This window comes from Corvus brachyrhynchos, unplaced genomic scaffold (genome assembly GCF_000691975.1).
Source record: "Corvus brachyrhynchos isolate BGI_N302 unplaced genomic scaffold, ASM69197v1 scaffold94, whole genome shotgun sequence".
NCBI lineage: Eukaryota > Metazoa > Chordata > Aves > Passeriformes > Corvidae > Corvus > Corvus brachyrhynchos.
The window spans coordinates 1343486-1367857 of record NW_008238330.1 but is presented as its reverse complement, the minus strand read 5'-3'; the positions used below and the strand labels follow the sequence as shown (position 1 = coordinate 1367857).

The 24372-nt window shown below is 42.0% G+C and overlaps 1 protein-coding gene across 4 annotated transcripts in view; it reads left to right on the top strand.

The window, feature by feature from the left end:
- Nucleotides 1-24372, top strand: part of GLI3 (GLI family zinc finger 3) — a 208558-nt gene that overhangs the window by 173550 nt on the left and 10636 nt on the right. For all 4 annotated transcript variants that reach the window (XM_017734631.1, XM_008633830.2, XM_017734630.1 and 1 more), the window contains 3 exons: nucleotides 18758-18907; nucleotides 19495-19659; nucleotides 23035-23325. In XM_017734631.1, the coding sequence (XP_017590120.1) occupies nucleotides 18758-18907; nucleotides 19495-19659; nucleotides 23035-23325 (606 nt within the window). The remainder of the gene's footprint in view (nucleotides 1-18757; nucleotides 18908-19494; nucleotides 19660-23034; nucleotides 23326-24372) is intronic.

Below are 24372 nucleotides of genomic sequence, written 5' to 3'. Positions count from 1 at the left end.
CTCTAGCACAGTAACACAGAGAAGCCTCAGCCCATTCACAGGCTCATTGTGCATGGCAGTGACAGCTACTGCCCTGAAAGGTTCAGGAATGTTTCCTTTAAATTGCAAAGAGTAAGGACTAGATAAGAACATGAAATCCATTATAGTAATAATTTTTTTCCTGACAAAAGGAGAATGTTTTACGTACAGAAGCAAAGGGGGTTTTGTTGGAGGTTTTATTCTGTTTCACCTTGGTTTATTTTACTCACTTGCATCTGGACCCTAGCTCATACTTGGAGAAGCAGTGCTGTGGACAAAAGAAATCAGTTCTTAAAGTGAGACAAGCCCAAGGCTTGGGCTGAAAATTGGGACAACTTGGAGAAGGCAGGGAGTTGTTTCAGTGGCAAGCAAGTGCCATGGGAAGGCTTTTTTCTGTTTGTCCATCTCCGCAATGTATTTGATCTTTGTAGCTATGGGGGTACTACAAGGGAAAGGAAGAAGATGAAGAGAAAGGAAGAAGAGCTTATAGCAAATAATCATAAGAAACATCTGTACAGAAGTTTTTAGATTTTGAAATCTCTTCCTCATTACCTGTTTAAAGGCTGAGTTCTAATTAAGACACCGCCTTACTGTGCTGGATTATAAGCTGCTGCACTAACTTTGCCAGAATTGTTGAATTGTTTATAGGCCAGCAATTTATTAGATGGCATAGCAAAGCTGGTAAGCAGATCTGTGCCCTTGAGAGCATGTTCATTCTCTCTTGGTTTCTGTCTGGGTACCTAACACAGGCTTGTTTAAATTAAGCAAGTCTTTAACCCCCATCAAAGGTATCCATGTAAGTGCTGTTGGGTTTTAAGGTTAAGTAACCACAGACAGACCTCACTGCTCTTCAGGAGCCCCCAGGCTCTGGCACAGCCCCTGCTTGTGCTTCTCAGCACATCCTTGTTCTGCGTCAGTCACCGTGATGCCCTTTGCCTCCCAGCAGTGTTAAAAGTCATCAGTGCTGCCTTGTGAAGAGATCATACTCACTCTGGGCTTGACCCAAAGGCCAGCTGTGCTTTGGCTCAGGTCCTCTTAAGCACTCCACTACACAAGTGCATCAGCAGTCTCCCTGCCTAGAGTCTGGCTTTTGATGAATCACAGAGGAGAAGGGGGAAAAAATAATGTGGGGATTTCTTTTTTGATAGAGAAAGGTTTACAACAAAATAAATCCACCCTAATCTGTGAAGTATTAAGAGGGGATTTAGAGAGAGAAATGTAATAATTTTTTTATTTTAATTCCTCTGTAATTAGCATTTCTTTCACAGCATTAGGAAAACTTGTTGTTAGTCTGCTGATGCTACGGCTTCTGTTCGTATGAGTTACCAAAGTCATTGTCTTTGAATTGGTATCCCTGAAAGGGGTTGCTAAACTATGACATGTCCTTTAAATAACACTTGTTTTTCACTATTGTAGGTAGAGACAAGCAGTGCTCCCCCTGTGCCCTGGGAAGTTACTCTACCCACTCCACCCATAATAAGTGGGCACTTGGGTGGAAAGGGCTGTGCAGGGTTTGACTTTGGTCCGTGCTTTTAATCACACAGAACTATTCAAGTAGTTTGTGGATATACATACTTACTTGAGAGCAAGCATGCCTGAGAGTTCAGGTGGTGAACTCTTCCAAGTTACTGATATTTTATAGGTGACTTCCAGTTTTGGGGAGAAATGTAGAATAAAAAGCTGCCAGCCTAGTCCCAGGGGAGCCCATGCTGACTGAATGACAAACACATAGGCAAGAGTAAAGCTGCAAACTGAGTTGATTCTTCAGCTCCTGAGTCTTGTTGGCACATCATGGAGAAGAGAGAAAAGGGAAGTCCCTGCCTGCCTTTATTTTGGTGCCTCAGAGCTGCAAGGGGGGCTGGGCTTGTGCATGGACTTCAGGTACCTTTCAGTCCTGACCAAAGGACCAGGACAAAGCAGACTGACCTGGGAAGAGCTGTTCTTTCTGTGCAGTTTTTTCATGCCTTGCTGTTGTTAAGTGATTTGATGTTACATAGCTTGTGTTATTAGCCAGTGGAAGATCTGTCTTATGTGTTTGGTGTGGTATGTCTCTGCACTGCTTTTGTCACCCATATTCTACCTAAAAATCTACCCATAGTAAACCAATCCTGGGAAGAATAGAAATCTGTGAGTGCTGGCTCAGCTGCATGTGGAAATGTTTTTTCTGAGACAGAAGTGGCAGATCAGCATGTGCAAATGGAGGCAGAGACAGGCAAGTTAAATACAGGCATGAGTGAAGTTTCTGCATTTGGGTTTGAGAGGGCTGGGCTGCATGGATTCATTTTTGCAGTCTCTATTGTTTGTGTAACCTCTTAATAGAAAGAAAAAGAAAAAAGGAAAGCTGATGAGCCTTTTATCATGGGGAAACAAATCTAGCGTTTTCCCTTGCTTAAACTTTAGTGTGAGCGTGACTTTTCTTCAAGGTGTCGAGTACCTAATCTGTAAAATGAATGGGTGGTGGTTTTGTCAGGAGTGGGTCCTCTGGTGGCTTGCATTGTAGGTATGAGGTCTGCATATACCATTCTTATGTGTATCACAGGGCTGAGATGCCGCAGTTCTTCGTGAGATAAAGTAGTCAAGCTGAAAATGAAACAAAGCTCCAACTGTATCCCTCCTTGTGTTTAGCAGAGATAAACTACAGTGGAGTCTCAGTGCTGCTCCGTTTGGCTTCTGGCAGCAGCTTTAATTGGTAAAATGCAGATTTTTTTTTTGATCAAGAGAGGATTATTCTTGTTATCAGTCTGGAGCATCTTATTTCAAGATGAAAAGGCTTCGCTGAATTACAGATGCCAACATTTTTACAAAGCACTTTGGCGATTGACATCTCAAAGAGAAAGTATGATTTATTAGCCTATAATGGCTAACACTCAGCACTGGGCTAGGTCCCACTGATTTGTGAAATTGCTTAATATGAATTGCCTTTTTGTGCAATTCAAGCCCCAGGTTTTTCAAATAAACTTAGAATGTAAAGTGTATGAAACATTACATACCTGAAAAGGGAGAAGGGTAATGGGACTGTGTTGCTAAAAAGAAAAGAAAGGCAAAAGGAAGAAAAGGATAAAGAAAGAAAGAGAGAGAATGAAAGAAAAAGAGAAGGAAAAGAGACAGAAAAAAATAGAAAGACCTATTTCTAAATCCATCTTGGTGGTGCTTTTTTACAGTAGTTTGGTTGAAATGTTGGCAGGGTAAAGATTAATAACAAGCCTTGTCGCTATCAGTACTTGCTTGTCGATTCTCTGTAACAAGGCTGTCTGTTCAGCATGGAAATTATTGATTAAATAAAAATTGCTATTAGATTGTGATGTGATCCATAATCACAAACAATGGTGGACATTCTTCTTTCAGATCCCAAGCCATGCATCAAGTTTTTCCTTGCAGCAATTTATATTGTGCTGACACTCGCACCCATTAGGCTTTTATCCTCTCCTACATGTGCCAAGAAAGCACGAAAAGAAAGAACAGCAGCAGCACAGCAGCAGGTAGGCACTCACTAAATTTTCAGAGAGAAGCACAATACAGACAAGTGTGTCCTTTGCTTCTGGTTAGCACCTTACCTCAGCAGCGATTCCTGCCAGATAAGGGCAACACACCTTGAATGCATCCAGGGAGGTCCAGTATAGTTTGCATGGGGAAGGGTTGTGGTGTATTATTTTAGGATTCTGTAGCATGAAGGACAAGTGTCTTTCCTGTATTTATTTAGCTCTGATGCTTCCTAATTTGAGGAATCCAGGATTGGAGCACATCACTTAGAACTGCATTACTTTAGGCTGAATTAATTAAAAAGATAATATCTCACTCTTCACAGCACATGTGAGCATGGTACCAACTTTCTTTCTCCTGTGAAAGCCTTTGTCTAAAACTAAAGGAAATTTAGTGAAAAAAAATTTTGAGAGTTTGGCTACTTATAGGAGCTTCTCCGTCCCTTTGTTTCAGAATACCTTAAACAACATATGTATGTCAGAACTGATCAAGAGCTCTGCTCTGTTCATTGCAGAGTGTTTTGCCAGTTACCAGCATCAGGCAGGATGTTCTGTACCTCTGTGCAAGAGCTGAGAGTAGAGAATCTTAATACACTGTGATTATGCAGTGGTTTTGTTGTTTTTGTTAGTGTAAGTTTTCTTAAAGTGAAATGAAGGCTTTTTCCTTTAAACTGTTATCAGTGCTAATTATTGAGCAATGTATTGTACAATTTCTCTATCTCACTACCATTGGGGTAGTGTTTACATTTCTTTATTGTGCCTATATTATTGGTAATATCGCCTCAGATAACCAAGAAAACCCCGCCACTTGCCACATTATACTCAGCTTTAAAGTGTTTAACAGTGAGCTTACCTTACTCCATTATGCAGGGCAAGTGTGAAGTTTTCAGGCTTGGCCACTGTCATTTAAATGAAGAGACCACTTCATTTTGCAAAGTCAGAGTGTGTGCCTTGCACTCCTCCCTCCAGTGCAGCCACTCTCTCCGCATGGATCAGAGCCAAGGGATTACCAGCCAGGAAATTAATTGCCAAGGGGATTCTGACACTTCTGGTTAGTAAAAAAGCCTGAACAAAGAAGTGTGTTTTATGTGACGTTCTGAAGGTGCCAGGCTCCAGTTCTGATAAGTTTTTGGATGAGGAAGAGTTACAGAGATACAGGACTGCCCTCTGGTTTGCTGCTGCAGATTTCTGTGGTTGACTGCCAGCACAAGTCTGTCCCATTCAGATGATGCCACAGTGGTATATAGGGGAAGATAGGAATCTTTGAGATAAACCAGACTATTTAGGATTGATTTTTAGTTACCAAAAGCCCTTGTAAGTTCACTGGAAGTCAATTAAAGTTAGTGTGTGGAATGCAGGGGCAGAAAAAAAATTTGCCTTGGCTCTCCTCTAAGTGTGTTAGGCGATACTCCCATGTTCTGCTAAGAAGTCCTGCACAGTTTTCATTGCAACAGCTCAAACATGCATCCTTAGATACAACACAGGACTGTTTATGGCATGTATGAGAGGATAGAAAAATGTCCCATGGCAAAAAAAGATGAAAGAAGGTAATGCTGCTGCTGCTGCCTGAAATGTCAAGTGTTACTAACTGCTAAAATGGGACAGAGACCTTTGCTAGCCCTGAATTTGCTAGGATGTGACAGGGATGACCAAGCCTAGCATGGATGTAGAAGGGAAATTTTGAGTGGAAGTCTGGTAAAAAAACCCAAGGGGTGGGGGGTCTTAGAGCAGAAATAAACTGTTGCATGTGCTGAAGCTTTTTAGACATGTTTCTTGGAGGTGTTAGGAGGAAGAGCCCAAATTACTTCCTCCAATCCAGTTGTGATGTCGTGGCTTTAACACACTGCTGCTTCTGTCAGATACTGAGGCTGGATTAATTCTATCAGGATCTCCTCTGTGAGGAAATACATGTTAAAACATTTATTGCCTAGTAAAGATTTTGGCATTGCTTATCACTGCCAGCATTTTTCTTTGTAGTTTCTGTGAAAAGTGTTCTGTGTTTTTAAGTAACTATATTCCCAGTTTTTGTAGGGGTTTTTAGTGCCTTTCATTGCTAAACATGGATCAGGCACTATCTCTAATCTGAACTGCAGCTTTCATAGTTTATATATAAGGAGACACTAAGTGCATTTATTGAAAAAAAAGCTGTTATTCAATAGCCTATTTCTGCAGACAAAGCATTGGTATTTTTATCATATGAACAATTTGTATGTGTCCATGTGGTAAGCATAAGGGCTCTCTTTACAAAAAATTAGAAAGATTTACTGATTGATTTACACAGGAAGATCCTGCTGAGGAATATATTTTCTTTCATTTTAAGTGGATCAGTGTTGGCTGTGCTGTAATTATAAAGTACTAAAAGTAGAATAAGGTGCATGGTTTTACAAAATCTGGCCCAAGGTTAAACTAAAGGAGGTGCATGTTTTTCAGCAAGTCCTGTCTACATGCTTAGTGCTAGTGCCCATATGCTTCACGCACCCTGAAAAGCAGATCCCATTTAAATATCTGACTTATACATTGCTCTTTATCCCCTTTAGGAACAAAGGATATTCAGTAAAAGAGGCAGTGGTTTAACTTTTTCTTAAGGGACCGAGTATTTTGCTAATCTTTCTGCATAGATAGATGACCCATCGTAACACTCCTTGAGTTTGGAAGAATTCAAAATCTTGTTAAAATGGTACTTTTTAGTTTTTCCTTATTTTCTCTTGCTATAGCCTTTAGTAGGTTTCTAAGTTGGTTCATGGGATTAAGCAGTTTGTCTCTGCTAATAAAAAATTGTATAAAGCTGCTGTAATATACAGTTACATTGTAACTCAAAGAGCCTGTTGATTCTAAACTGGTTCCAGTATATTTCCAAACCCATGCACTGAAAGGCAGTGTAAATTTTAACAGACTTTTGTCATTACAGCCTTACAATTTTTATAAAACAGCTCTGTCTTTATGCATTCATTAGGAGCCCCAGCTGTTGGGATATTTTGCTGGGTACTTTTTTTCCTCCATTTTTTTTCTTCTCTAGGTATCTTTACTCTTGAGCTTTTATTTCTTGGCTCTACCACTCTGGCCTCTGCTGTGGAATGTAAAGATTATGAATCTCTTCCAATTTTATTTTCTTGTGAACATGCTCTATGTTAAAGGAGAATATTATTACTTTTAGCATGGTTTGAACCCACAGCTCAATAACTAACTATAAGAGTTGCTAAAGCCCCACTCCTGCAGAGAGCTCAGTGGTTTGGACCCAGTCAAATTTAATGGGCTCCAGGCTGCCATAAGAGCTCATGTCAGCAGAGCAGCTCACAGAACCAGGATCAGTGCATCTTGGCCAGGAGCAATGGCTGGAATTTATCAAAGCCAAACAATACGGGGGGAGAACAGTTAACTTCAGGTTTAATATATACAGCAGGTCTGATTTCCATTGAAGTCAGATGAGTTATGGTGGCAGGAAGGAGGCTATAGTTTTTTGTCTTCTGCAGAAATGTGGGAAAACATCCAAAGTATTTAGTTCTGCCTCGTGTGTGCTGGTGTGCTTCTGTCAAAAGCAGGAACAGTATTTTCATTCTTCATACTATTTGCAAATAAGATGAAATACCTTATAGTAATGCCTCTTTATGATTACTTCCTTCTCATGTGTGCTGGCAGGAGTCCTCTGTGGTCTGTCTTTGCCAGTGAGAAAAATCCAGAAATAGAATATATGCTTTTAAGTGTGCTACACTAATATCTGTAGCAGTGCTAAGTGTCGAGCTGTTTAAGTTTTTCAATTTTTTTTTAAGCTAAGTCCTGTATGTTTTTGTTAAAGATTGTACACAGCTGTACGTGAGTTCGGATTTGTAAAGAAGAGTAAGCCATTGCTCGCCTTGGGTACTGCCTGTGAGGGAGATTTTTAACATGGTTTTCCTGGAAATTCTCCAGCAGTTGCACGTAAAATCAATTTTTATCCTTAAATGCAAAGATCATGAAGCAGAAAATTTTGTAGTTGAGCCTCAGGTGGTTTTCTCTCCTTCCATATTCAGCCACTCCTAGAAGGTATCAGGCAGTACATTTCCTAGGCAACATTCACTGGCAGTCTTAGAAGCAGTGAAGGGCAGATGTTTGGCCAGTCTTTACCCTCTTCCCCATACAACTGTAGGAAGACCTCTCCCCCGTTTGTGCACTACTGCTTTGACTAGTTTGAGAGAGGAATGTCTAATGGAGTTGACAGGAATGTGGAGCTCTTTGCAATGTGAATTTCCTCTCTTGTGAGCTTATGACTTGAACAGGCATTGCACCTCCTTGCAATCATGCAGTAGAGGTGTTTCCTGAAGGCAGGAGTCCTTCCTGCAGCTCAAGCTGTAGAACTCCTGCCTGTAGCCACTTCTCAGAAAGCCTGTGGGGAGAGCTTGCGTGCATATCTGATGGAGAAGAATGAGAGAAAAGCAGGCAGACCAGGCTGAAGACCATCAGTGCAGAGCCAGGATTTGAGGAAAGACCACCGTCATTGGCAATTGCACTGTAAAGACCAACATTACAGTTTCATCACTCAGTCAGCAGTGGGTCTTAAACCCTTCAGCAAATGGCCTTTGTCAACTTTCTTCTTCCGGCTGTGGTCTTTTGAGCCAAGTTTGAATTCTCTATCACTGGTGCACACTTCACCTGTCTTTTTTCTCCTCTGCTTTTCTTCTTGCTACTCTGCCTCTGGTCTCTTGGTTTATGCTGCAGGCACCAAATTACCCTGTATTTTTTTCATATGACCTTTACACAGAAGACAGGTGAAATGTAGGTGTAATTGGGGGACCTAAATGTGAAGAGCATTAAAAAAACAAAGTAGAAGTGAGCCAAACACATATATATAAGATTATTTTTGTAAAAGTGAATTCTGTGCATTGCTGAAGTCTTGGTAAAGTTGAAAGTTGTAATGGAGTTGTACCTGTGATGTTGCCTTTTAAAAAGGAAAAACTCTACAGCAAAAGGCTTTTGTGCAGTTAGCATAGCAGTTCAGATGCTCAGGGCAGCTCTCAGCTTGTGTGTCTCAAACACATACAGTTTACACCAAGAAAAATCCTGGAGCAAGTGGAAGTTGGAGGAGAGTTTGCCAGCACCCATGCAGTGGTGTGGAGCATGTAACACAGCCTGCAGGAGCTGTGCAGGGAGTGCTGCAGTGGAGGCAGCCAGGAAGGCAACTGGGAGAGCTGGGAAGCACTGCAGACAGCAGACAGGTAGGAAAAAGTGGTTGGGAGAAATACCAGGAGTGCTCAGCTTGTGGTTGGCCCCTTGTACCCTTCCAGGAGCAATTTAAGAGCACTTCTTCCCTTCTTCTCCCTTTAGGAGCTCCTTCATCCCAGTGCCCCAAGAACTCGTCATCCTCATGAAACCCTTTTGCATCTCTCCCTGCTTCAGCAGATCTCAGGAGAGTAGGGCTTCTCCTTGGAGAGCAGAGTTTTAACCAAAACATCCCTCTTTGAGAGCAATTGACTTGAGCATTTGGCTTGTGGTTTCTGCTACCAGTTCCTTCTCTGCTGCAGCCTCCTCACAAAAATGCAATTAGCCTGTCCTTGGGCAAGTCACAGATTGGGCAGATGGTTGAAGAGAGAGGTGGAGCTTTTTTTTTTTTGTAACATTGCTAAAATGGGGAAGCTGTGATACTGTGCTTGAACCAAGGCAAATGTGACACAGAGCATCACTGCTGGTGGAGATGGTAAAGCCCAGTTATCATGGCAGCATGTATTGAAAAATTACCTCTCGACAGCTGGAAAAAGAAAAAGAGTAAAAAAAGCTGGAATTCCTGTACCATACCAGCTTCTCCTATTAGCGTCCCAGCTAGTAATACAAGAATGCAAATTTCAAGAAAAACAAGGCACTTGATTTTTGACAGAGTTATGGAAGAGAACATCAGAGAAGAAACAAACCTTAGAGTCATCAAGGCACCTTTCCTACCACTGTAAAATTGGAATGATTAATGTCCACAACATTTATGTTGATGTCCTGGTAGAATCTCATTTATTAGATTTTTCAGGTTTAGCAAATAAAGATGCAATTTCTACCCATTGCTTTATAGTTGCATGCTCTGACACAGGAAATCAAGGGAGAGCTGTAAAACATTGCCCTTGATGGCACTGCATTTTGCTGCTAACAGACTTAACTGTACTGTATACGTGAATATATGTATATTAAATGAAACAAGAACAAGATGTGATCCTATTGGGAAAGAATCCCTCAATATCCCGTAAGTTCCATTCACTCCACAGAATATCCTGGAGCCTACCAAAAAGCTGTCCAATACCTGGAAACAGATAAAGGCTGAGGGAGTTTGTTCCCAGCCTGACGAGCAAGCTGTGTTTGCCCTGTTGGCATTCTGTCACATCCACACTGGATAACTACTATATCAGAGATTAAAAGAAGGTCATGCTGTATTATGAACCACTGTCTTTATTTTTAGGATTAGATAACTTTTCTCTTTTTTTCCCCCCCACTGATTCTCTTTATGTCCTAAGGGCAGGTCCTTTCTCTTGGGTCAGGAATGTAATAAGGCAGGTTTTCCTCTCTCCAGGATATTGTGTCTGTCTCACTGTGTTTAAATTGCCACAGAAAGCTCTTCTGAGCAAAATACAGTATTTTCTTTGTACAAGAGCCAATGATTGACGTATCCATGGGGACTTCTCTGTCTTTAGCATTTAAACATACAAGTTGGATATGTTTAACCTATTGATAGGCAATGAAGGATTTACTGCAAGAGAACAAAAGGAAAAGCAGAAAGAAAATACCTTTTTTTAATTGGGGGATTTAGAAATTTTATTGCTGTCGTTAGGGCAGCAAGATGAAAAACAATAACAAGACCTATATTTTCAGCTGAAAGAGGGAGGTGAAAAGCAAACAGTCCTGGTGAGCTGTGTCCTTTGAATTAGTATATTCCTATTTATTAGTAGTACAGTAGTACAGACTTCCCCAGTCCCATATGTAAAAAGTCATTTGATTCACCATGGTTAAAAAGCATTTGAGGCAAAAAGATGATTTCTGCTCAGCATACAGTAAACTCCACAAAATGCAGAAGTTCATTAGTTATTATTAGTTTGATTTCTCTTGGCCTTGTGCATTCCTTTCTTCTGAACTTGTATGCCCCATGAAACAGGGACAGTGTCTGTCCATGTGTTGCACTGAACCCCAGATCTTTTCTAAATTTTTAAATATGACTGTAAACCCAGTCTTCTCCCAGTGGCGGCTGTGCTGGTCCAGGAAAGCTGTTGACCCCAACTGTTTGTTGCAACATCTCTGAGGTTCCTTTCAGTCTACCATTTATTTGGGCATGCCCTCTCAGACCCTGGAGTCCTCCTTTCTTACTGTTTCCATTCTCTCTTCCAGCTGTTGGTTTCCATGCTGCCCTTCTCCTGTGCCTGTCATCCCTGTCCTTCTATGTACACAGGCTATCTCAAGTTATAAATCATCATAATTTTTCAGTTGACTTAGGCTTCGAGTTTTGATCCCTCCCTTTCTTCACTGATTTGCTATTGCCAGTTCTCAAGGGACAGAAATGGGTATCCAGGACAGCACAGTAATAAATGAGCTTCAAGCATGAATTCGGCTGGAGTGCTGACTGGAGTCTCTTTTTATAATTAAGTATTAACAGTCATGGACACAGAATTCAAATGTTAAGTTTGTAAAATAGGTAAGTTACATTTCCTATTTTCCACGTACTGCACTCGTTTTTGAAATAACCATTTTTTAATTGAAACTTTCTTTATGTAGTGATTTTTTTTCTTAATGAGTAAAACATTTTTAGTCACACTGGAGTTACAAATATTTGCAGTATATATATAACTGTGCTCATGAACAAGTGACTACTTTTAGTAGAAATCAAAGATCTAAATACTTCTATGAATGTGGCCTTTAGATTTCCTGGGCCTTAAGTCTCTGCCTTTACTGTGGCCATGCTTTTATCCTGGTTTTGGCTGGGATAGAGTTAATTTTCGTCCTACTAGCTGGTACATTCTGTGTTTTGGATTCAGTATGAGAATAAGGTTGATAACATAAGGTTTTAGTAGTTGCTGAGCAGTGCCTACTCTAAGTCAAGGACTTTTCAGTTTCCCATGCTCTTCCAGGGAGCAGGTGCACAAGAAGCTGGGAGGGTAGGCAGCCAGGAGCCGCTGAGCCAGACTGACCAAAGGGATATTCCATACCACAGAACGTTATGCTTAGGATATAAACTGGGGGAATTTGGCTGGGATGCACCGATTGCTGCTCAGGGGCGGTCTGGGCATCAGTGAGCAGGTGGTGACCAAGGGTATTGTGCATCACTTGTTTCTATTGGCTATTATTCATGTCCCTGTTCTTATCCCCCTTTTCATCATTATCATTATTAGAGCTATTATAGGTTTTGTTTTGGATTTTAAACTTTTCTTATCTCAAGCCATGTATTTTACCTTTATCCAATTCACCCCATCTTGCTGGCAGGGGCTGTTGGGAATGAACATGGTAGGTAGTTGCTGGCTAGTTTTACACTGCTACAAGTATTAAAACGTCACATTCCTCTCACATGTAACCCAAAAATACCTGATTATGAAATGTGGCATGCCACTAGTCTTCATTTAGGTTTACAATCATGACCATATCTAGGGGGAGCAAGGGGCTTTGTTTGTTAATAGTGGAAAATGTTGAAAATTAAGTGTAGGGATGGAGTGACAAGATCAAACACTGTGAGGTGAGAAGTGCAGTGCACAGACAATTTAGTGTATTCATTATACACAGAGGAAATTGCTGTGCAGTGCTTTTAAGATCCAGCTGATCTTAACTGTGTGTATTCCATTTCAGCAAAAGTGTCAAGACTGTGGAGGCACTGACCTTCTTTGGGGCCAAATCAGCAAATTGTATAAATTGTCATGTTGCTAATCAGCGTTAGCAGAGACCTGTCACAACAGCATTTCTTAAATCTTCCATAAAGTATGAAAGACAGCCGCAAGAACTCTAATAGAATAACAAGAAATGCATCCAAAGGAAAGGAAGCAGGATTGGAGATAGTTATCTGAGCTTCTCCACAGGCATGTGCCTATGTGGAAGTGCAGAGTTCTTCATGTATAGCTATAGCTTCAACTTGGCTTTAGGAACTGCAACCAGCTTAAGCATTTATGCCACCATAAGGGCTTAAAGCAGCTTAAGTGCTTCTTCTGTCTCAGGAACTAAAAAGGCTTAAGTACTTATGCCACCCTAAGGACACGGGGTCAAAAGTGTACTCTCAACTTGAGCAGCAGGGAGGAGACATTGGTCTCTTGGGGCTGTTAACCTGGTTATGCCTGCAAATGATCTTTAGTAAGGAGAGGGCAGAGGGATCTGTACCTATTTTCCATCAGATAAAAGGAAATTAAAATGCGTGCATTGTTCTAACAGAGAGTCACAGAGGTTAGAGAGAGACTCGATTGCAGTGATTGGAATGTGTCCGAGAAGTCTGCTGGCAATTTCACTCCGTGGAGATGCATCTTTTTTCCTCCTCACAATGAGATTTCTATTGTCACAGGAGATTTCCTGGCTCACCAGGACCTCCTTTATATCCTGACTTTTTTACGATGCTTTTGTCTGTTCATCTTGCTGTGGATCATGGAGTCAACCTTTATCAAGATGCTAATGAGATGGTAGGGAGGCCTGTCTGATGTCATCTCTCGGTTGTCTGACTACCTAAAATGGTAACAAGGAGCAGTGATGAGTTGCATATTGCATCCCTGGGGAGCAGGCAAGCTTGGGGACTTGCTTAGATTCTGCCCTGTCAGTATTCTGAACACTGATACTCTTTTTGCAGTCACTTGGCTGTCTCAGGAAGCTGTGTAGGTCAAGAACCTCAGAATTATGCACACCACTCATGAACAAGTGACTACTTTTAGTAGAAATCAAAGATCTAAATACTTCTATGAATGTGGCCTTTAGATTTCCTGGGCCTTAAGTCTCTGCCTTTACTGTGGCTATCTAGAAGATAGTCTTTTCTGACGTTTGTTGTTAGGAGAGGTACATTCACAAGCACGAGGTACTCAGAGGCTTTGGTAATAGTCTCAAGTCTAAAGGGAGTGAGAGATCTGTACTTTCACCTAAGTGGTGACAGGGAAGTTTGAATTCTGTTGCACCAAGTCTGGTGAACTCTGGTGTACCTCACATTATTCTGATCAAGAAGGTTGAAGTTGTACTAGGGCAGGTGAAGAGGCTTAGAGAGCCACTGATGGACTAATACAGTCCTCAAAGTAGCAATGGGGAACCTAGGAACAAAATGACAAATGGGACTCAGGGACTTCCCCACCTCAAGTCAAAGCAAGTTAAGGGGGGAATGAGGACTTGGTCATTGTAGAGAAGACCAGAAGGAACTAGTTTGTTTAATCCAGCAAATGAAGACAGAGAGGAGAGTGCCGTCTGCCAGTTAGTTAGGGTGGGGAAGGGAGAGAACTAAACACTCTGCAGGGAAGCAGAGCTGTTTAAGCTAAAGGATAGTGTTGGCACGAGAACAAATGAATATAACTTGGCTGTGAATAAATCAAAGCTAGAAATTAGTTGCTAACCCGCAGAAGAGTGAGTTCCTAGAAGCGCCTTCCACTGGGAGCAGAGGGTGCTGATCACCAATGTACTTAGAAGATGAAGCTCTGTTCATGACCAGGATTATGTGCAGTGGGGCTTGCCATAGCGAGGGGATGGGTTTGATGACCAGGAACCTTTTTCTAACTGTATGTAAGCTTAAGGATGCTCCCTATGCAAAACACAGAAATAAAAGTGCTCCCTGCAGGACTTGCAGGTCAGGGACAGCTAATCCCCTTCCAAATCACCTTCAGAGCTATCCAGTCTGGTACTGCCAGACACAGCCTCTGCACATTTCCTCTCTGCAGCCTGTGGGCTCCACAGCTCTCTTGTGCAGCTGCGGGATGAGCTGTGTTTAGCAGCTGTTCCACTTCGATGCCTCTGCACCTTTTGCACTTTGTCCCCCATGCATCAAATGCAGCAACTCTGCTGGCTTGAGGGACTTTTTGTGGCAGTACAGTACAGAGGGAGATTTGTGCTAGAAGATGGTTTAAACACTGCTTCTGCTTGATATCAGTGGTGAGATCTAGTGAGAAGTTATTTAGAACCTCCTTTTAAAATTTTTAAAATACAGGGAAATAACTGTGAGAAGATAAAAGTCTGAAATTGTCATTGTATAACTGAAAGTAAATCTAATTTTGGCAATGGTGATATGCCTTCCGCTCTGCCACTAACTTACCACATTATACCAATACAGCATGCTCTCTTCCCAGTTTTCTCCTCCACTCTAGGATAGTATGTCTAGGTTAAAAAACAGAAACGTGAGACTCTCCCAGAGTATTCTGCTCTTGCCACCAAATAGCTCTTGACTTTCAGATGCAATCTCAATTGCAGCGACATTCTTTTTCTGATGTTCCTAACTTTTTCCATTGGTATGGAGAGGCTTTTCCTCCTGCTGTTTGACTACTGTGAGAGCACATTTGGCCTTTGTTTATGTATTGAATAGCTAACGGGTACCATGCAGTCAGCTAGGACGTGTATATTCTCCTTTCTTCTAAAAACCCTCGTGGAGGAGGGAAATGGAACACTAAGATTATTGCAGATCCTACCTCCAGTGTCACCTCACCTCATCTGCTACAATATGAAGTAACACGTGTGGTGGTTATGGATTATATGAGAACATGCATGATTTAGGGCGTTCCCTTTTTCAGTAGTATTTCTTACTATGTAAGCATTTATGCTTCCAGGATACTGCGGATTGAGTTTCCCATTACCTCTGTTTTTTGAGCTTGCCCAGTAGAGATGACAGCCAAACTTCAGCCTTGATTTCAATTAATCTGGTGGGGTTTTATGCTCTGGAATTCAAAGGCAGGTCATTCTGAGACCAAAATCAGTATTTAGGTCAGCTCCCTCTGTTCGTTTTAGGGTATTTTGGAACTGGATGATAATAATAACATTTTTAAAGAAAAGAAAATGAGCCAGGACAAACAGAGGTTTGGTAATGAGCATTGAAGTAGCATGAAAGTGACTGGTATCTTACAAATGACCCCTGTTTAGCAGCTTTTTGGAGCTGTGTGCAACGGGAGATAGCTTGTAGAATTCCGGCTTTTAATGGGGGCTTTTTTTTCAGGTCAGGAATTCTTAATAATTCTGAGCTGGTGCTTCAGAGCCTTATGCTAGCAAACCCGACACTAGGGAGTAATATCATTGGCTTTCATGCGCCTATTTACTGTAATAAGGATTACGGACATAAGTAAAACTTGCAGGTTTGGGCCCATGAAATTAAAAGAAAAGCCTTTTCACACCCTGAAACTGCATCAAAATTCAATTTCACCAGGAAAAAAAAATCCTTCTGATCTAGTCCCTGGAATGTGACATTTTATGGGTGTAATAAGGTTACAAACAGATTATAAATTGAAACCCTATAAATCCTTATTGTACTGAACCAAAGCTTCTGCTTTGCATAATACTCTTATTCCTGACTGTTCTTTGTTTTACAAGCTCAAAACTGTTCATTTCCTCTCATAATAGAGACCAGGGAGCCAAAAACACCATGTAAAATCCAAAGGTAATTATCTGAGTCAAAGAACCTGAATGCCAGAGTTAACAAACTTCTGAACTTTTCTAAATGGTATTGTTTGCACAGTGAGACCCCCCTCTTCTTTAAACATGTCGCAAAAATTGCATTCTTTCTGCCAAATGGTAATGGTGAAAAATCCCAGTGTATATTTAGTTCCTGGATTGTATTTGTGTAGTTCTGCCTATATGTCCATAGGAGATGACTGACATCATAACTTGAGCAAGTGAGGGTGTTTGAATCTCGGATTACAAACACTGTGAATCTCCTTACCTGAGAGCACTGCTGGTGCTGATTTTATGTCTAGCAAGTTTCTTTCTCCAGACCAACCTTTCAGTATTTGGATATGTTTGTACGTCTGCTAAAATATCACCCCATTGCAAAAAGCAATTAAGCAGCTCACCTGTGAACCAAATAAATTACCCAGATTAGCAGATCACAGGCTCATTTCTCCCAGGCTTTCCCTAAAAGTGAGGATCCTCAGAGGGATTGAATGAGAATGGGTTGGATTTGCAGGTGAGCTCTCAGGGGCCACTTGGAGCATCAGAGCAATCAGGGAAAACAACACAAAGAGGGGTTTGATTGTAGGAAGAGGAGAGAATCTAGGAAAGGACTGATAGGATAAGAGAGCAGGGCAAATGTGCATGGAGGGCCACAGTTGTGAGAGACCAGAGGATGATCACACGATATTTGACAGGTAAGCCAGTGATGGAGAGAGGCAAATGATAAAGTCACCACTCTTGGCAAGCTTTGTCAGCTGCTGCAGTGAGCCTGGGCTGGGGAGGGAGTGAGGAAAGGACTTTTAGGCCCATGAGAAAGGTCAGTTTTAGCGGATGCTCCTGCTGTTAAAGGCTAGACGTCTGGAGCACAGGGAGCAAGCTCATTTGTGGGGACAAAGAGAAAAAACCATCCTATAGAGATTTTCTCTGAAAGAGCCTCCATGATGCCTGAGTGTCCACATGGGAAGAGGTAAAAGGAAGTGCTGTTGTGAAGTGAGTGATCCAGCCTTGAGGTTTTTGTATCAAATGGAAAGCCTGTGTCACACACTCAAGTTTCATCCTCTTCGTGGCTGTGTAGGTTTAACCACATAACGCAAAGTCTGTAAAGTTTACAGAGAGATTTGGCCATTAATTACTTGAATGCATTGAATTTTGTCCTGTTATTTCTTTCTCTTTCAAGAGCACACATTACCCTCATTGTACCCTTTTGATGCCATTTCACAGCACAGGGCATGTGTACGCTTCTGGCACAGGTGTGTGTATTACGAATGGCTACAGACCTGCACCAGAAACATAAACTCTTGCAGATTACAAGTCGTATGTTGCCCAGCACCTCTGCTCTGTTCATGCATCCTGTGCCCCATAACAACTTTTAAGAAATGGCAGTAAGGTTTCAGAAAATGAGCTATCATCTTTTATAGACAAGGGATGTCTGTTTCCCATGGTGATGGTGCATAATTTTGAACATACTTGATTTTATGTGGCTTTCTGTTTGAATTCAAGACTTTAGAAAAGACTGGGATTACCTTCTTTGTGTTCCAGTATGAACTACTGAGTTTCTGTACGGCTGGCATTTTCTGTGGGCCCATTCTGGAACAGATACAGATTTTTTCCCTGTGCTGTGATCAAATAAAAACTGGAAAGATTTTTTGGTGGTACTTTAGTGGGAATAATATCATTCGCTGTGTAATGCAGCCATCTAGTGGCACAATGACGGAAGTGTGGAATGGTTTCTCCAAGAGAGTCTGGGAGGATGAGTCAGGTAGCTCCTGTTGGAAAAAAACTTCTAAAGTCCATGTACAGTTTTCTTTTCTGTTGTTTTCTAAAGCTGTGAAAAAAAATTCAAACATTAAACCTTAAAAAAAAGCCCAACAATTTTGAGGCTGGCCCTGCTTCACCTGCCTATTTCCAATAAACACAGAGAATTAAATCCATTTTGAAATGCTTTTCTGAACTAGATCTTAGTGAAAGAAACAGAACAAGCTACTTTTGTGGAAGAGTACAAAGTACACAGCCCTGTCCTGCTTCTGGATACACTCACGTGGATGACACTGACCATAGCAAGACGTGCCTGCAAGTCAGCAGGGCTGGGGCAGCTGTCACTCCCACACACATTCAGACAGAGCCAGACTTGGCAGTGGCAAAAACTGGCTTGATGTATGCTCCAGTACTCAGAGTTTCCTTTCACAGTGTGTAGGGGTTTATTTTCCATGCCATGACCTGTACATTTACTGAACCAAATACATTTACTGAAAGAAAACATGGGTAATGAAGTGAGTTAAAATTTGGGATGGAAACTTGGTTTAGCAGTTCTGTTGATTTTTCAGGTCGGAGGATATGTTTCTAAAGGTCTGATTTTGTAAACCTTGTTTATGTTGAGCAGTACTTAACAACGCTTCCCTGCTCTGCAAAAGCAGTATCCAATGTGAATCACACAAGTGGAGCCGTGCATGAGATTATCCAGGATCCATTTATCAACTTGTATCCCTGAGGCTTGATCCAAAGCCTGTTGATCTCAGTAGAAACAAATTCATAGGCCTTAGTGGACTTCCAGTAAGATCTATAATTTGAACCCTGTGGTCACTCGGGAGTGCAGATGATCTTATTCTTTCAGTACCACAAGGAACTGGTTCACACCTGAATCTCTGGTGCTCTTCCAATGTGAAATTACAATAAGGCTGCAGCTGATGTTGTATTTCTGTTAATCTGCAATCTCTGTTCTACCTGAACAGCACATCAACAATGACCACATACACGGTGAGAAGAAAGAGTTCGTGTGCCGATGGCTGGACTGTTCCCGGGAGCAGAAACCTTTCAAAGCCCAATATATGCTGGTGGTCCACATGAGGAGACATACAGGGGAAAAGCCACACAAATGCACTGTGAGTAAAGGGGCCTGAGTTCCAGGCTTGCACAGGGAAGCTGGGGCTGTTCAGAGAACAGAGCAGGACAAGTGCTGCATTCACTGAGCTCTTGTCTGTCAGACGCTTGTGGAGAAGAGACTGCCATGTCTGCTTCGTTATACAGCACAACCAGATCACAAAGGCTTTAGGAGAGGGATTCCCTGGATGATTTGACCCACTTCCTCAAGTTAAAAGTACAAAGAAGCCCCAAAAGGCATTATTATACAGGACTCAGTTTGCTTAATTATTTAAAAGCACTTTCTCTTACAGAGCTGGATATTACTTCTGGCCACCAGCCTCCTGATGGCTTTGCAATGGATTTTGGTCTTAGTTGAAGGACACAAATACTGTGCTCTCCTGTAAGAGAAGATTTACATAATGCTGGAAGCATTTTAGCTTGAGCTGTGGTGGAGTTTGCCTGGGTAAAATTAAAACCCCCCAAATCAAAACTACATTGGACAAGGTTATGAAGGTTTTGAAAATTTCTAAGCTTTTATAAGTCCACTTTTACTGTTTCCTGCAAGTCCAAAGGGTAAAATTAAACCAGACTTATTTCTTTCCTGCAGTTTGAAGGTTGTACAAAGGCCTACTCCAGACTAGAAAACTTGAAAACGCACTTGAGATCTCACACTGGAGAGAAACCATACGTGTGCGAACACGAAGGCTGCAACAAAGCTTTCTCCAATGCATCTGACAGGGCCAAGCACCAAAACAGGACTCATTCCAATGAGGTAAGTAAGCACAGCTTCAAAAGATTAATATAATTCATTGTTGAACAGACTTACAGTGTGGTCATAGCAATGTATTACAGAGGACAGGCACAGCAACCCTCAGCAACCTGAAAGGAATGTAAGTTCTGGATGGCTCTTACCAGCACAGTATGTCATACAGACCTGGCATTTTATTACATGTAGAAGAGTTTTGAATGAGGGACTCTAATGGAAACACATGCTTTAACGAGGGACAGATCCTGTTTTCCCTGTAGAGCTGGGATCATTTTTCCCTCTGGAGTGGGAAGGGCTTGTTGAGTGCCTGGAGCCATCCCCATGCCTGTGTTGGCACCAGACATCTGCTGGGATGCAGCTTCCCCAGCATACTTTGGGGTGCGGCAGACAGCCACAGTCTGCACATTTGAAGTCAGAGGTTGCCTTTTAAGTTCTGAGTTATGCCTTTTTCTTCTTCTCTAGCCTCTTTCAGTCTTTCTTTCCATCCTGAACAGACTTCATGGACTAGGGATGCAGGAGAGGAAATACGACCTTTCTCAAGGAAACCAGCTGTGGCAGTCACAGCCGTTTCCCAAACTCTCAGTGTAACATCTCATTATTACTGTGTTTCCTGTTACTGCTGCCTCCTTTTTCAGGAATCACACCATCTTCTTGCATTGTCCATGTTTTATTGCCCCATTTCAAGTTGCACGGAGTCACATCACCTCAATCTCACATCTCAGAGTCCACTCTCTCCTCCTTGACATGTCGCTATACTCCTTCACCTCTAGCCTAAACCTGGAAGGGCGGGACATACCACAGCAGCTATATCCATTTCCACACAGCTTGTATCTTTCTCTGGCTGTCTGTCGGGTCTGTTGCAGGTACTCACTAGGGCTGGCAGATCTCCAGGGAGCATTTGTTTTCTTCCAGTCCCTGGTCACTGCAGCATCTCTTCAGTCACAAGGGGAACAGAGGGCATTGCACATCTCAGAGTTTTCCTCATCCCTGCTATGTGTGTTTTCAGCAGCCCAACTAATAATGGCACTGAAGCCCTGCAGTGATTTTGTGAATGGTCACCAAGGTAGAAGGAAGTTCACCAAGTCTTGCCAATAGCTGCCTGAGCTTTTTTTTTTTCCATTCACTATCTGAACCAATCTGTATGTTGCCTAGCTGATGAGTTAGACCTTCTCATACTTAATGATGTGACCTGCCCCTGTGTTAAAAATCAGAATTTTGTGTCTAACAGTAAGTCAACCAGAGAAATTTTATGCTGCACATCATTTCTGGTAGGTGCAGCCACAGGGGCAAATGAAACGTTTCCTTCACCATCACTTCACACCAAAACAAACTAATCTAGGGCAGGGTATACTGGTGGAGTGATGTGAATACCATGAAAAGCACAGACCAAATTCATCACTTGCTTGCAGTACCATTTTGGTTTTAAGTAGGTAACCTACAGAGAGCTTTAAAAGCAGCTGACATACCTTGATGAAGGTATGCCTTACTCATGCAGAAGAGAGCTAAGTGACTTGTACTTCCATAGCAACTTGCGAAAACCTGCCTCAGTAGCTCAACATCATGTTTAAATTGCTCATTTTTGCTCCTCTTCAAGTAAATGGGAGGGTTTTTTCCACTGATGTCAGTGAAAGCAGGCTCAGGCCTTAGACAGCTATGAAGAAGCTGTATTTGTCAAAGACTCTGCTCCACAGTGCCATGTGTAAGCAGACAGAGAACCCCTCTGAGAAACTCTGCATGAGGGTCTCTTTCTATTTTTTGAAGGCTAGTATAAAAAACCCCTTTAAAATAGTAGTTTCTTGGAAACAATTCAGTAATAAAAGTGAGTGAACAATACTTTGCTTCCTGAGGCAATTAAAGGATTTAGGAAGTGCTCAACTCTTCTTTCTAATCCCCTCATAATACAAGAACAAAGGCTTTGTTAAATTATAAGACAGTGAATTTACTTTATTCTACATGTCTTAGTGAACTATAGAAATTCACAGATAAAGTGGTTTCTAAAAAAATGAGTGATGAGTTATGCTAGTAGCAGTTAATAGTACTAGTGCATATATTGCTGCAACATGAAAATGCTCATGGCACTGTATCTTATGCTTTGACATCATACTGGTGATCTAAGTAGCCAGAAAAAAATGCTTCCTCAGTTAATTCTGGCTGAACAAGTGGCCCAGCATCTTTTGAAGGGGCTGTTTGCCTCTCAGTGTCAAGTAGTAGGTACTAGACATACTGGAAACACTATCAAACTGCTGAGGGCAAGGGACAGGATTGAAATTTAGACCAGTCTTCATAAACCGCCACAGCTGTGTTGACTCTTCTGCTGAGATAAGTGAAAGCTGTGCCAGTTGGTACCATGAGAGACTCTGCCCCCTCAGTCAACTATACAGCATTAATTGTTACCTTCTGAACCAAGGGGAACTAATGGGCTTCACTAGGTGTAGTTGCAGTTTGATAGGACAAGGGATAATGGCTTTAAACTGGAAGAGGGTAGATTTAGATTAGTTATAAGAAAGAAATTATTTACTGTGAGGATAGTGAGGCACAGACAGAGATTGCCCAGAAAAGCTGTGGATGCCCCATTCCTGGAAGTATTCAAGGCCAGGTGTGAATGTGGTTTTGAGCAACCTGGTCTGGTGGAAGGTGTCCCTGACTGTGGGGTATGCCCAGCCCCTGCCCTGGAGGGATGTCTGCTGAGCTTGCCTAATAGCCCAGCAGGACTCCCTGGGAAGGCAACCACTTCTTTGGTCACGGCAAGAAAAGACAGACCCACAATCCCTTAGGAGACCCTATGCAGATCCTTTGTAACCCATTGGCCTTTACCCATCCCCTGTATCCCTATAAAAGCTAGCCCTCTGCCCCTATGAGACAGAGCTCTCGTCCCTGGCTTTCCCCTTCACCGGAGTACGGACCCACAATAAAGCTACCTTCCGTGCGGAACCAGCCACACGAGCCTCTTGTCTCTCTCTGGTCTGGCTTGGCCTGGAGGCTGCCCTGCAGAGCTGAGCTGAAATCACGAGCTGATAATCACTAAAGATCTGACAGTCTCTGCAAGGGCCCTCCTGGCCAGCAGCTGAGGGAAGACACCGGGCTTCGGGAAGGCGATTCCTTTCAGGACCATCTCTCCAGACCGGTCACCTCTTCCTGGGTCAGAGCCGCTGACCGCTCACCAGCTGTAATACCTGACCATGTTGGGAGGGGAGTGGATAGTTAGATAATCTTTAAGGTCCCTTCCAACCCAAACCATTCTATGATTCAGTTGTTGTAGAAACCATAAATCAGGTAACAAATTCACTGTGAAAGGTATAACTGTGACACCAGCTCCAAGGAGTTCTTCAGGAGTCCCACATGGAGTTAAATCTAATTTAAGTGGTTTTTGTGTCTTGTCAGAAACCATATGTTTGCAAGATACCGGGCTGCACAAAGCGCTACACAGACCCCAGCTCTCTCCGGAAACACGTGAAGACCGTGCATGGCCCGGAGGCACATGTCACCAAGAAGCAGCGGGGAGATATCCACCCAAGGCCTCCACCACCAAGAGACCCAGGCAGCCACTCTCAGACCCGGTCACCAGGCCATCAGACTCAGGGTGCAATTGGTGAGCAGAAGGACCTCAGCAACACTACCTCAAAGCGTGAAGAATGCCTCCAAGTGAAAGCAGTCAAGTCAGAAAAACCAATGGTATGCAATACACCATGCCATTCCCTTTGTCCTTTTTCTTCTGGCAACCGATTAGTAATCCCTTTATGAAATGCTCAAGTCTGTAAACTCTAGCTCACAAGGTTTGGTTTTGTGAGGTTTTCTTCTATGTTTACATTGTAAAATGTTTCTAAAGCCTAAGAAATAGCAAATAAAAAGATTCCATCTAGTCTGTGCAATATGGAATAAGTGCAGGGCTGGCAACTGTCACAATAATTGTTTCTCTTATAAAGCTGCATCTTCTGGAATAAGCATAGTATAAGAAAATCAGAGTTTTCATTTAAAAAAAACCCACATTTTTTCCACACTCCTGTTTCCAGAAGAAAGATGGTGAATCTGAATCTTGCAGGCTGAAAGCCAGAACAAGAAAAAAACCTAACCAAACCACAACAAGTCCAAATGATTAAAATGATGATTTTGATGACGATCATTTTTGGAGAACCTAGGAAAGTAATCAGATTTTAGGGGCTTGAGGCTTTTGGGTCATGGATCAAACTGAAGCAGGATGAATTGACTTTCTTAAACAGCAGATGGACATCTTTTAATAACATATCATCTCTGTTGTGAGATGACCTCTTATGTTTATCTGATACTTACTCAAGTTTACCTAATCCAAGTTTAACTAAATCAAGTTGAGTTAAGAGTCTGCAGGTCTTTTCTTTGGTTTACCTTAACGTATTGCATTAAACTGTTGAAAGGACTGTATTCCATTTTTTGAGATGCTGTCTTAAATACACAAGTTCTTTATTTGCCTGAATTTCATGTGCCATCTGCCCTCTTCACAAGGGTTAAGTCAAAGGCAGTCACTCCATCCTCTTCCCCATCTGGGTCTATGATTCATCTGTATCCAGCCCTTGGGGACTACAAATATGAGCTCTCCAAATTCTGCTCATACTGTTAATCATGCTGCAATTCAAAGTGATTACTCACTGAAATACGAGTTACTACTATGTTGTGCCTAAGGCTTATGCTCAAACTGTTCAGTATTAATACTGAATTCAAAAACTTCCAAGGGCTCAGAGTAAACTC